Genomic DNA, 13,370 nt, shown 5'->3' on the forward strand with positions numbered 1-13,370 from the left:
CATACAATTAACTAAGCATGGTGTCCGACTACATGCTATTTTTGCTTCACTCTCTGAATCAGTCATGCCTCTCGTAGCCACCGAGAGGCATACATTCTGCAGCTAGAGGAGCACATTTCCACCACGGCTGACGGATCTAAATCCTGTCTGAGTATCTGAAAATTCTTAAAAGAACAGCTGATGAACTAGCTGTTATCAGTGCATCCGTATACGAAGATCGATGACCTTATTATTCAGGCACTTTGTGGGCTAGGCGCAGACTTAAAATATATTTTTGCTGCTATTTGATGCCGAGAGATACCAATCACTTTCGAAGAACTCCATGACAAGTTATTTGAACATGAGTGTTAGTGCCTTATGCTATTTAGATTAAGTTAGACAATTTTGTTTCATCCATCCTGGTGTAGGACTTTGCATTGAGCCTAGATTAGTCACTAAAGAACCAATTAGACAATTAAAATACAAGGATTTCGAATTATACTAGATGAAGCCGAAACTTAAACTAACGAGTTACTCATCTATCCCAAATCTAAACTAAATCAAGTTCCCAAAAAGATCATAACCTGACGCTCTGATACCATTCCGTCATGCGTCAAAACCCACTCCAATGTTGCGATGGTTACTTCACACCTCAAACCCAAAGACTCAAAGTGTGAATTGACTTAAACCATCATCTTGTAATTAGATGGTTACCAATTACTAAATTCCTATTTAGAGTAGTAAAGTAAAAAAATCTGTAATCCTTAAATATCAACTTTAAAACTAATACATCAACTAAAGTGTTATTCTTCAAACAACTTCAAACTTAAATAATAGCTAACAATAATTAAATTCTGATGTTTAAACAATGTCCAAAATAAAAGTTTAAACCAAAAGGCCTAACAATACTAAATTCCTAACCTAATCATCATTCCTTTTTTAAACTAAGAGTGCTTAAAAAATAGTCAACAAAAAGGAATGAACTCAAAGTCCAATAAAGAATATTAATACAGTTTTATGAGTCAAACATTTTCAGTTATGATTATAAATATGAGATATAATTTATAATCATTTTAACAAAAAAACTTTGTGTTCAAATATGCTAAAGCATCCAAAACTTTTCTTATTTATGTCAATACAATTTTATATCAAATCCAAATCAAATGCATTCAAAACTTTTTTTCTTTGGTTATCAAATAATAAATAGTGCCCAGTTTGGTGAAATTTTACAATAGCCTCAAATTTGTTCATTTTAAGGTACATGGAACCAAACACTACTAGTAATAGTAACCCCACCAAGAAATATAAAGGTAAGCTATTATATCCAATTGAAAATTGCCAAAAAATCAACTGTTATATCGTATTGACTAGGACTGAAAGGTCAATTATTATGTCGTGTTGACTAAGGCCAAACAAACCAGAGTCAAACATTTTATTTTATTTATTCAAACTTATAAAAATGTAATATCTCCAATTTTTTATTATAAACAAAAGAAAAATGTTCTAACATATTTTTCTTGTAAAATATATTTGATCCATATCTAGAAACAAAAATAACATCTTACACATTTCAAACTAACATATGAAAAGAAAATTATTTTCTTTTACAAAATCTAGATTGATTCCCCTTACCTCAAAAAACACTCAAAAACCTCAAAGACTTTAATCCTAAAGAATTTACTCCTCTCCTAACATAAAAAACAACTATTACTATTGACTACTTATCTAAAATTATAGGTTTGAGAATGTTAATAATTTCCTATATTGATATTATCATTGCTAATATTATTCTCAACTTCCTAACCAATGACAATTTAATTAAAAAGTCTCCAAATTTTTATAAAAGTTGTGTTCCTTCCAAAATCTTCAAAGATTCATTTTTTCGCTTGTGAAATTTTTTTTCATGATTGGAAAAAATTACATAAAGAAAATAAATGGTTGAATAAAAAAATTCAAGAAATAATAATCTTTATGTGAATCTTTGTCCCTTGAATTAAAAAGACAACAAGAAGTAATTGTTATTGAAGAAAATTTGTCACTTTGAATAAAGTAGCTTTCTTAAAAAGAAAATTATGAGATGATAAGAATGCTGCTTTTCTTGAAAACTTGGTTAAGGAATATCAATGTTTGCTAAATAATTGTATCAAAGTTATAACTGCTTATGAGTCATAGAAAACTATGATTGGTGTGTCAAATGAAGAAAAATTGAATCACATTGAGAAAATCGATTTCTTGAGATTAAGCATTGATTCGTGATTCCCAATTAGTGTCTCAGCTGATTCATATCCAACTGGTGCTCCTTGACTGAGGAAGTGATCAACAAAATTTATAACTTATATCACCATGCATTAGGATAGCTTTAGCTAATATAGCATAGTGGCTATAGGATCGTTCACTGGGAAGGGTTTTCAACTCTCAACTGATACCAATTCAAAGTAAATTGGTGCTTTTTCATTTCAAGGTTAGCTTAAGAAATAAAACACAAACTTGTTTAAATGAGGTTTTGTTTAAAGCTAACTAAAAAGAAAGTAATGGAAATTACTTATAAAGAAAAACATTCCTTGGAGGTTTAGATTCATAGGGGAGGTTCCTTATGCAAAAACAGAGCTCTGGTCATTTGGTTCATTTCCTCGCATTAGAGAATTAACATATAGTCAATTCTCTAACCGGTGTTGTACAGAGGTAACCTTTAAATGGATTTCAACTCTAATTCCCTCTCACTGATGCAACTTGCAATGACTCGTGCCTCTCACCTAGCATTTGCCATTCAAGGTGATCTTTAACTTTAGACTTCCTTTCTCAAGCTCGCAAGAGATAACTAAAGGATGTCTCCTTGGAGTCCAAAAGCTTACCAAGTGTTGGCAATTCTAGAAAATCCTACCTTCAAGTCACTTCCCAAAAGCTCGCAAGAGGAAAACTAGTGCATTTCCATGGACGGAGATCACTGGCCTTACCAAGTGTTGGCTCAAGTGAATTGAAAGTGTTTTAAGTTAACTAAAAACATAGAAATCATTAAAGGATCACACTTTCTCTTCATTAAAGACTGAAACCACAAAGCTACTAATTCATGCACTTGGAACCTTTCCCGGCAACCTTAACTCCAAGGAACTAAAAAGTCTAGCCACTCATTCTCTGAGGAAACTTCCTCAGAGCTTGTTTGGCTAGAAAGAAAACTAACGAGAAAACAAATATATCAAGGAAAATCAGAGCAAGTGCTATGTAAATTATATTTCTTCCTTCTACCGATTACATAATTGATCACATACATCGATCTCCTTGTAAAGAAAATTACAAACTATATATATGAGGTTATTCACCATTTGTACTTACTTAAAGACTAAGGAATCCTATGATAGGTGGATTACAAGGAGACTTTGGGGATTTAGACATCAAATATCTAAAGCAAAATATCCCAAAATATCTCAAAATGTCGGTTGGAAATATCAGGAAGCTTCAGGAGAACACCGTTGCACTGTATACTGAGAGAAGAACTCTGCGAGTAAGCGTTATCAGAAGGTTCGGATATGTATATCCGGAGAAGTTGAAGCGTCCTCCTTTCCCATCCGGCTGTGAGATATTCAGATGTAAAATATCGGTGCACAGAATTCCGGATGTGAAAATGTCGGCGCACGAAATTCCTCCCGGGTGGACTGAGCTATGTTGCACAAGGGGGACCGTCTACGTGTGTAAGGTGTAGGGACCCATCCGGCTCAACTCCATCAAATTTCCCCAAGAGGACATGCGCCGCCATGATATCTGACACTCGTGAACATCACACTCCGGATGATAGCATACCTATCCGGATATGTTGTCCGGATCATTTACTACAGTGAGCAAGCCTTGCTACAGCCCACATTCCGCCGCTCTCCAATGGTGTGTCCGGACGCCATGCTTGGACATCTTTTGTCATGAATTCCTAAAGAACTCTCCTTAATCTCTGATTGCTTTAGTGATCAAAAAGTTATCAAAACACCAAAACTTAACACAATTTGATTAAAATTGATTGCAAGGGTTCTTAATATGTTAATTGGGTTAAAAGGTGATAACTACTACTCAAAAGTGTTTAAAAGAGTTTATTACAAGCTATCAAATAGCACTTTTTGAGTAGTAATCAAGCATAAATATCTTTTTGAGAGAAATAATGTTTTAACTCAAGAATGAACGCCACAGAAAAAGTTGTTTCTTCAAAAAATAAAATCATTAGTAAAGGGAAGTCCTTTGGAGTTAAGAGAGGCCTATGATATCTTGATGAGTTTACTGCTCCTAATAGTGGAAAAACTAATTTTGTTAAGACTAAAAAGGTAATTCCTATTGTCCAAACACCTACTAGGGCCATGTACACATGTTCATTTTGTCACATAAATGGTTACATTAGTAATAGGTGTCACATTAGGAAGTTTGAAGAAATTCATTTTGATAGAAAAAGAAAAATTACTCAATGGGTTTCAAAAACTCTCACCCAATTTAAGCATATGATGAATATTCATGATTCTTATATTGCTACTTCAAATTCATCTTTTGGAGTCCTTAAGACTAGACAAATTTGGATTAGGAAAGATGTCCTTGTTGAACTTCAAAATAAAGGTCTTGTTAATTTGCTCTTATTCTACTCCTATAGGTTCTCTTAGGTTTTTACCTCCTAGGAAATCTTTAGGAACTTCCCCTTCTCAATAGCACTTTTTGTTTCATAGCCTAGGGTCTTGCATTAAGGTTTCTTCCTTATTTGTTTTTTCTTCTTTCATTAACCACTTTCTTTGTTTTATAATTTTTACAACTATTCTCATTCTATGCTAATTCTTTTTTTTTTTTCATCTATTTTTATTTTATTATTATTTATGTTTAAAATTTTTTTAAGGTTTATTTTTAGGTTCTGAAAGAAATTTTAGGAAGGTAATAGAGAATTGATAAAAAAAAAAAAAAGGAAAATTTGAAATTGGGTGACATTTTTAGATAAGTTTGGAGTAATTTTGGAAGTTTGTTTTGAGGGACAGACCATTGACGATGTGTGTATTTTTTTTTATATATATATTTTATGTTTGTGTTGGAAAACTATTGGAATCTGACTCACAATCAAGTTCGCAAGATTGGTGGCAAGGTTTTTTTATTTTATGTTCTTATAAAAAAAACTATTGAGAATCTGACTAAGTATCAAGTTCTTATTATCATATTCCACGCATGTGAAAATTTTATTCTCTTGAAAATTTCTTTTGAGTGTTGTTATGAATTCTAAAAAAGCTCTAATTAAATCAATAAAAATGAAAATAATATGCTTGATAAAAATGATAATTTTACTAAGTAATGATACTTCTCTTAATGGGATTTTTTTATTTTGGATAACTGATGTTGTTAATTTGGGGAGAGGATTAAGGGGAAAAAAAATAAAAATCCTCCCTTGACCTATTCTGAAAATAAATCATTTTCTTATCAATTAATATATTTAATAAAATTTCATTAACTATCATCTATAATAAAATTAAAAAATAGGATTAATAATAATTGAATATGCAATTATAAAAAATAGAAAAAATAAAAATAAAACTAAATAATTAATTAGAATGATAGAAGATATTGATTTCTTTCCAAAATTCATCATTTTCTTAATAATAATATATGAAAATAAGGAAATTAAAATGATAAAATAAATATATAACTAAAAATAAAAATTAAAAAAAAATGAAAAAAAATATTACTTTATGTTTAAAATTCATGATTTTATCAATAGTAAACTAAAATATTAATCCAATCCATGTGAGTCTTAATTGATTAATTAACTCTATTGAGCTCCAATTAATTAATTAGCTTAGTCCAAAAAAAGCATGCACAAGCTCCTATGAAACTTCAAATATTTACCTCAACATTCTTATGCATATATGTGAATAGAGAACACTTCTTAGAATCTAATTTTGAAATTGACTGAACATTATACTATAGAAAGTCAACTGTACTCCAATATTCTATGATATATTACAAAGAGATACAAGAACTTGGGTTTGTGCCTTACTATCTATGGTATGCAAGCTCCCCATTAACTGATATCCTTAATCTAATGAGGCAAATGCTATAAAAAACTAGCCTCACAAATAAGTCTATAAAAACTAACACCGGGCAAATCAAAGGGGCACCGACCTAAACTTTTAGAAAACTAAGAATGACTACAAGATATGGCAATGAACATGGGTCTTCCAATCAATTTTTGTGAGAAGCCTCTGCTCCTATATATGTAATAGGGTAGGGACAAGAGAAAGAAGCAGGAATGGTACCAATGACACTTATCCAGATTCTTATCGCTTTGTCTCCAATTGGGATTAGTGAGACCCAGAAGGTAAAGGTACAAAATTTAACACATTGTGAGGGGACCTACCATACATGACCTAAAAGACAAAGGCTAGTCCCAAGGCTAAGTCATCAACAGGAGGTTGTTTAACAAACAAATAGTTGCTAGGGCTTACTAACTTGCCTTCTTGAGCTTTCGGTGGAAGATGAGTGACTTGCTTTCTAATCGGGTAGACAACTGTCAGGCTTTCTAACCGTAGGACCAGACAGAGAGGCCTTTCACTGTTAGAGCTAGTGATTAATGGCCGGAAGTTAGTCACCCAAGAGAAAATAGGAGTTTGAGGCCTCTCGACTCTAATGTTCTGATTGGTCTAAAAGGGCATGACTCAGGACTAACTTGTCTCCTATATCTTGTAGGATGGTGAGATTGTCAATGGAGGATAACATCAAGATGGGGAACAGTGCCATGGATTGACAACTAGATAACATTTATAACCTTTGCATGATCTTATAACCTTTAGTGCATAATCTTATAATCTTTGCTTGATGTTTTCCTTCAGATGTTTTTGCAATTTTAATAACTTGCCTAGATAACACTTAAATACACTGGTAAACACCAATAAAAACCTTGTGTTCACATCATTGAGGTAGGTCACACTACGAATGTAACAACTATGTGTTGCAATTGTCCAAATGAATTCCACGTTTTCATTTGTGATTGAAAACTAAGTTCTAGTTTGAAAGGAACTAACAACTACAAACCTTTATACATGCTTATGCTATGTATCATGATATTTATAATCCAAACTTTGAGTAAATTACAATGAAATTCATAATAAACAATTTTATTAATAAGATAAAATATCGAATAAAGTGACTTAAAAGATACAATCCTAACAAAGAACTTGATATTTATATGTACGAAAATAGATAAAACCTTTTCAAGATATACAATGAAATTCATAATAAACAATTTTATTAATAAGATAAAATATCGAATAAAGTGACTTAAAAGATACAATCCTAACAAAGAACTTGATACAAAAAATATTAATTGTGCCTGAAGTTTTACTTTTGTTCCTACTTTTACCTTTTTTTCTTTCTTTTTCTAACTTTTTCGTTCCCTTTGTTTTCCAGCCAATCTCAAATGAGAGCTTAAGCACAAAGGAAAATTCGTCCTGTCCAAATTCCTTGGAGCATATGGTGGCAGTCCTCATTAAATTCATCAATTACTTAAGCACTAAGTTCAAAAAGAATTAGAGAAAAACAACCGGCCACTTGTTTCAATGATAATTAATCACTAAGAATTGATAAGAAAAAATGAGAACGATCTCAGGTATGAAGACCAAATTTAGAACCAAATATAAGAATTTTAATTTATTTCTTTATATGGTTGAACCTAGCTTTATATAATTATACTTTTATTTCATAGTTTAAATTTTATAATTAAATGACTTAAATTAAAACATGGATGTGATAAAAAATTATTAAAGTTTGAATAGTGGGTGGATGGAAAGACCAATCATTTTATTTTGTATGTTGAGCTATCCCTATTCAGTTTTAAGTCAGCAAAGAGAACTGATTCTATATCATCTTCACCCTCTCTCTATTTCTCAAACCCTTTCTTCTCATCACTCTTGCGGCTTCAGTGTCTCATCAGCTTCAGGTAAATCCATTATATTACGTTTCTTCCTTTCTCTCATTTTCTAACAGAAGAGACCAATGCAGATCATTTGGGTTACGATAATTTAGCTGATAAAATCCAGTCGAAGCACGACAAGTGTAAATTTTCTGTTAGCTTGAGTAACCTTCCAATGCCTTCGAATTACTATATTGGAGAGACTTCATCCAAGCGTTCAAATAATGGTTCTAAAAGTGACCATAGCAAGGTACTGCTAAATGCTATTAGTATTTTTAAATGTAGTTCTGTCTAATTAATTCATTTCATAAAGAATGACATTTACTTTTTGCATGCAATTCTTTTTGGAGGGAAAATAGTCCTATTCCTTCTAAGTTTGAGGCTCTTAAGACTCAAACTAATCATACCAGCCTTGTAATAATCTGGAGCCCAGGCACATTAATGTCTTCCATGAATGGCTAGGGAAAATTCAGAGGATGGGGAAGATTATTTTATGTCAAGAATATAATAGATAGATTAATTAGTAGTAATCATAATATCAGTTTTGATTCCATGATAAATTTAGTCGCACTGTTCTTTTTTTTTTTTTTCCTTTTTCATTTGCTCAGATGGAGGGACGAAAGTGGGAGGAGCTAAACATGGACTGTTTGGTGAATGTGTTTCGAAGAGTGGGAATGGAGTCGTTGCTCTTGGATGTTCCCTTTGTATGCAAGTCATGGTACAAAGCAAGCCTTGATCCTAAGTGTTGGGAGCATCTCAATTTTCCAAAATACATCAAACCTGATGGTATATGGGACACCGGCCCCTTGGGAGAAAGGTTGATGATGCAATATCGAGAAAGTTTCTCTGTCACTGCATTCATAAAGTCTGTGGTTGCCCGTAGCCAGAGACACGCTACTCTACTTAGGCTCCCCATCTGCTGCACCAAAGAGGCATTGGAGTACGCTGCTAACGAGTAAGCCACCTTAAATTATCTATCAAATTATTTCACTTCGGAATAATGCTATTTTTCTGCTGTTATTCTTATTCTTTTTGGCTTCTGTAATTCTTTGCTCAAGATGCAGTTTTATATTGATTTGGTAGCTTTTACACAAGATTTGCCAATATTGTGGTTTCCATTCATCTTAACTTATTTAAAAAGACTGCACAATTAAGAAATGGGAGAATGAAATCAATTTTTAATATGCATAGTGATTTTGGATACCTGGTTAGACTTCTATAAAATGACCCCATGCCTACAAGTTCAAAGGATTGATGACAAATTCACATGGTCCAATATCATTTTACCAGGTGTGGTTTTCTCTAGTCATTCCAGGTGTGAGGAAAACCACTGGCTACAAACTAGCATTTTTTGGCTTTTACATGCATTGTTTAATTTCCTGCTTCCTTGGTTTCTTTTTACTTGTTCCAGGTCTCCCACATTGAAGACTTTGGATTTGGATGCTGTTCTACTTTTCAAACAATCAACTATTATTCCAAAACTGATAAGCAAGTGGAAAAATCTGGAGATGTTGACATTGGGGAGCAGACGAAACATGGTGGAAATCCTATCCCAAATCAGTCTTCACTGCAACAACTTCATTAAGCTATTTGCTCCAGGAATATATGTTGGGAAAGATGAAGTAACAGCTATGATCACCTCATTGCCAAACCTTAAGTACTTGGATCTAAAGGGATCAACGATTGAGCAGAAAAATCTAGTGATGATATTGCAAGGCTGCAAAGAGCTCCAACTTTTAGACGTCAGGGATTGCATTGGATTTTGGGAGGGTAATGCTGAGATATTAGAGCTCGCTTCCCATATTCCTAAATTCATGTGTGAAGGTTCTATCTATGAGGAATATGACACATATATTGATGGTGATGTCGATTCTGATTACTATTCTGGTTAAGAGTTTGTGAGTTGAGTTTGTTAACCTAAAGCCTCTATGAGAAGTTCCCTTCTGTATGCCTCTATGTAATGAGTTGAATTATTGATGACAATAATTGATCCATTCCCATGGACTTTATATATGTTAAAAAGTTGTATTGGCAATTCCATTCGAGTTGTTTACCTAGTACTTTGAAACAAAAGATCAACTTGTAGTGATCGGGTATTTTAAGTTATGTTGGAATTTCAAGTTTGAAAATTCTTCCTTTTGGGGTGGTTTAAAAGTAAAAATAAAAAATAAAAATAAAAATGAAGAATACGTGTCAATTTTGGGGTGGCGAAATTTGAAAGATTTTATTGGCCAATCAAATAAGTTAAATTTTTGTGTCACATAAACTTTTTAGTAGGAAATTCATTACGGTTGTAGAAATCAAAATTTTCCAAAAAATGAAAAAAAAAAAAACGGAAATGAAAACAAAATAAAATAAATAAAAAATTAAAAATTAAATTAAATTAGTAATTAATAAATTAAAGAAAATTAAAATATTTGTATTCGTGTTTGATAATTTATTAGTGAAGTGTAGTTGAAAAAAATGAATGAAAAAAAGAAAAGGAATTGAATTGAAGAAAAAAAACTAAATTAATAATATAATAAATATATATAATATATTTGGTTGGGCTGGCCGTCACATTTAGTGATTTACTCAATTAGAAAAGAAAAATGGTGAAGAAGAGAAAAGAATTAGAAAGTGGGAAGGGAAAAAAAACAAGTGACAGAGCAGGGCGTCCTCGATAACTATAGTGGGAAAAACCACGTTGCTCTTCGGTCGGCCATTTCGATCGTAAAACAAGCTCCTTTTTCGCGTGAAATTTTATATTAGGGGAATACTCTACTTGACACGAGGGACATTTGTACGATGTCAGATTTTGTTTTCAACGGTTGGATTGTTAAATCTGTGGTAAGGAGACTTAACATTAAAAATTTTATTTAATGCATTTTTCTTCAAAAAATTATAAATCTCATTGTTGAAAGTTAAATAGATAATATTTGTGATACGAGAAATTTTATTGGGTGATTTAGGAATTTTCTTTGGAATTTTGTGATAATAAGGTAATTTAAATTGTAGAAAATGATTGTGTTTGGTTATTAAAAATGATTGGGATTATTGATAATAAATAAAGAAATTATGTTTGATTGATATTGGGATTATTGGGAATTTATTTGGATGTTTTTGATAATTTAATTGTGGAAAATGATTGTGTTTGGTTATTAAAAATTATTGGGATTATTAAGAATAAATAAAATTATGGTAGAAATTATGTTTGATTGATATTGGGATTATTGAGAATCTATTGAGATATTTTTGATAATTTAATTGTGGTTAAATGATTGTGCTTGATTATTAAAATTAATGGGATTGTTGAGAATAAATAAAATTGTAGTATAGATTATGTTTTATTGATATTTGGATTAGTGGAAATTTTTTATGACATTTGTAGAGAATGATATGTAATTTCATTACATTTCATATGCATCATGGTTGTGTGAAGGAAAATAAAAATTTGTTGTAAGATTGCATGAAATGGAAAAGAAAGAAAAATAAAATAATGATGAAAAGTAAAGGCCCATGAGAGGCAAATTAAGAAATAAGTGAGATCCTTAGGGTAAAAGACCCAAAAATTTACCCCAAGAAGACTTCGAATGTGGAGTGTATTTGGGTACAAACACGTATCTTTCGGTGAAAACCCGAGAATGACAGTGCATTGTATGACTGTGTCACATCCCCACATGCATTTTATTTAATTGTTGAAGTGTTACAATTAGAGTGAATGAAATGTTTGGGTTGTTGACTTTATGGTTGAATATTTATTTTGTATATCTTGAACCTTAGTAATATAAATTAACCCTTTTGGGTGTAAAACACCTATTGAGCAATGTGAAAATGTTTACCAATTCTTTCTTAAAACTTTTAGATGTAAATATAACCCACGAGGATCAACAAATAGAGCAGAGAGGGCTTCAGGATGCCCCAGGAGATTTTGGAGCAGCCTAGTGATTGTAGTGTAGTTGTTATGTTGGTTTATTTTGGAACTTGTATTAGCAAACTTTGAAACTATATATTTGTACTGAGACTTTATTTTGATTAATTGATTAATTGTTCATGCTGTGAACTTTCATTTTTGACTTGAGTTGGAGATCTTATTGTTATTGAACTTTCTTGTTGCTCTTGAGTAGTGATTGGTATATTGATAAATTGGAATATTAGTTGGAGGGAGCTTTAGTGTGATTTAAGTTTAAAAAAATAAAATAAAATTCAGAGCATTTTGGTTGATTGCCAACTTGGATTAAGAGGAACCCTTAGGGTCAAACCTTTGACCTGGGGTCATGGGCCAAATTCTAGGTCACTTGGAATTTGGGTTGACACAACTATTGACCAATCTTTCTTGGAGCTCTTTGGCATTGAGGATTAAGGCCAAGTTTTCATCATAAGGGTTGCACGACTAAAGAAAATGCAATTTGACTACTACTACGAATTATATATTGCACATATTTAACGATTATGAATGGTTTGGGGAAGTTTAAGCCTCAATGTTATCAGAGACTATCCATGCTTAAAGTAATTGGCTAAGAGCACACCAACTAGAATTAGGTGATTGATCAGCTAGTTACTCAATTCAAAGTGAATCTATCATATATTTCAAGTGTCATGGTACAAGTTGTTGGAATATCTGAAAAATTATATTCCAAGCCTTGGATTGATAGTGCACATGCATCTATATTCTTAGGGATGCTAGATCTAAGACAATATTAGAAGCATTTAAAACATGAATGCTTAGATCTAGGGCTCAAAAATTTTAATTTTGATTTAAATGTTAAATCAAATCTTGTTGGTAAAGTGGATCTCGAAGACTTCCCAATCTTCTATTTGATGACTCTTTTTTAGACCCTACCATTAAAGAAGAGCCAACTTTTCTTTTCTTAGAGCTGTAGCTTAGGGCTCTCCTTCTTAAAGATACGAATAAAAATGTTTAACCTCAATATAAAGGGATTTATATAGACTTTCTTGTGGACATAAGTGACTTGAATTTATGGTAGACTTGGGTCACTTAATTTAGTCTCCTGAATTTTAATTAATTAATTAGTCTTATTATTGATTTACCAATATTTTGCCAATTTTTTTAGTTTTTTTGGAGCCACGTCAGCTCCTCCGTGCCCAACCTTTTTCCCCATAGAAGAAGGATTTAATGCATAATAATGGGCTTGAAGCAACACAAACTAGCAAGCATAACCAAGGGATATGTTTTAGAATTTACCATTTTCTTCCTAAAAGTTTCCAATAACATTGAAGGTGGTATCCAATGTTGAAGACGTTTGATATGATAATGGTATGGATATATAGACTATTTGATCTTTACACCCAATGACTAATTTTTCGCCCATTTACTGATATTTTTGTAATTCACTTTTCTAATTTTTTTGGAACCACGTCAGCCCCTCCATGCCCAAGCTCTTTCAAAAAGGAAAAAATTTAATGTACAAGAATTGCCTTGAAGTAAAGCAAACTAGCCAACTTGGTCCAATTCTTACCAAATTTTCCATTAGAAGCA

General features: G+C 32.0%; 1 protein-coding gene across 1 annotated transcript; it reads left to right on the plus strand.

Moving 5' to 3' along the window:
- Window positions 1-7,849: 7,849 nt before the first annotated feature.
- LOC117921136 (F-box/LRR-repeat protein At3g48880-like) lies at window positions 7,850-9,931 on the plus strand. Its single transcript, XM_034838935.1, has 4 exons — window positions 7,850-7,918; window positions 7,981-8,141; window positions 8,500-8,846; window positions 9,303-9,931. Exons 2-4 carry the CDS (start codon window positions 8,067-8,069, stop codon window positions 9,781-9,783), a joined length of 903 nt encoding a protein of 300 aa, XP_034694826.1. The 5' UTR covers window positions 7,850-7,918; window positions 7,981-8,066; the 3' UTR covers window positions 9,784-9,931.
- The last annotated feature ends 3,439 nt before the right edge of the window (window positions 9,932-13,370 follow it).

The sequence above is a fragment of the Vitis riparia genome, chromosome 8, assembly GCF_004353265.1.
Source record: "Vitis riparia cultivar Riparia Gloire de Montpellier isolate 1030 chromosome 8, EGFV_Vit.rip_1.0, whole genome shotgun sequence".
Lineage (NCBI taxonomy): Eukaryota > Viridiplantae > Streptophyta > Magnoliopsida > Vitales > Vitaceae > Vitis > Vitis riparia.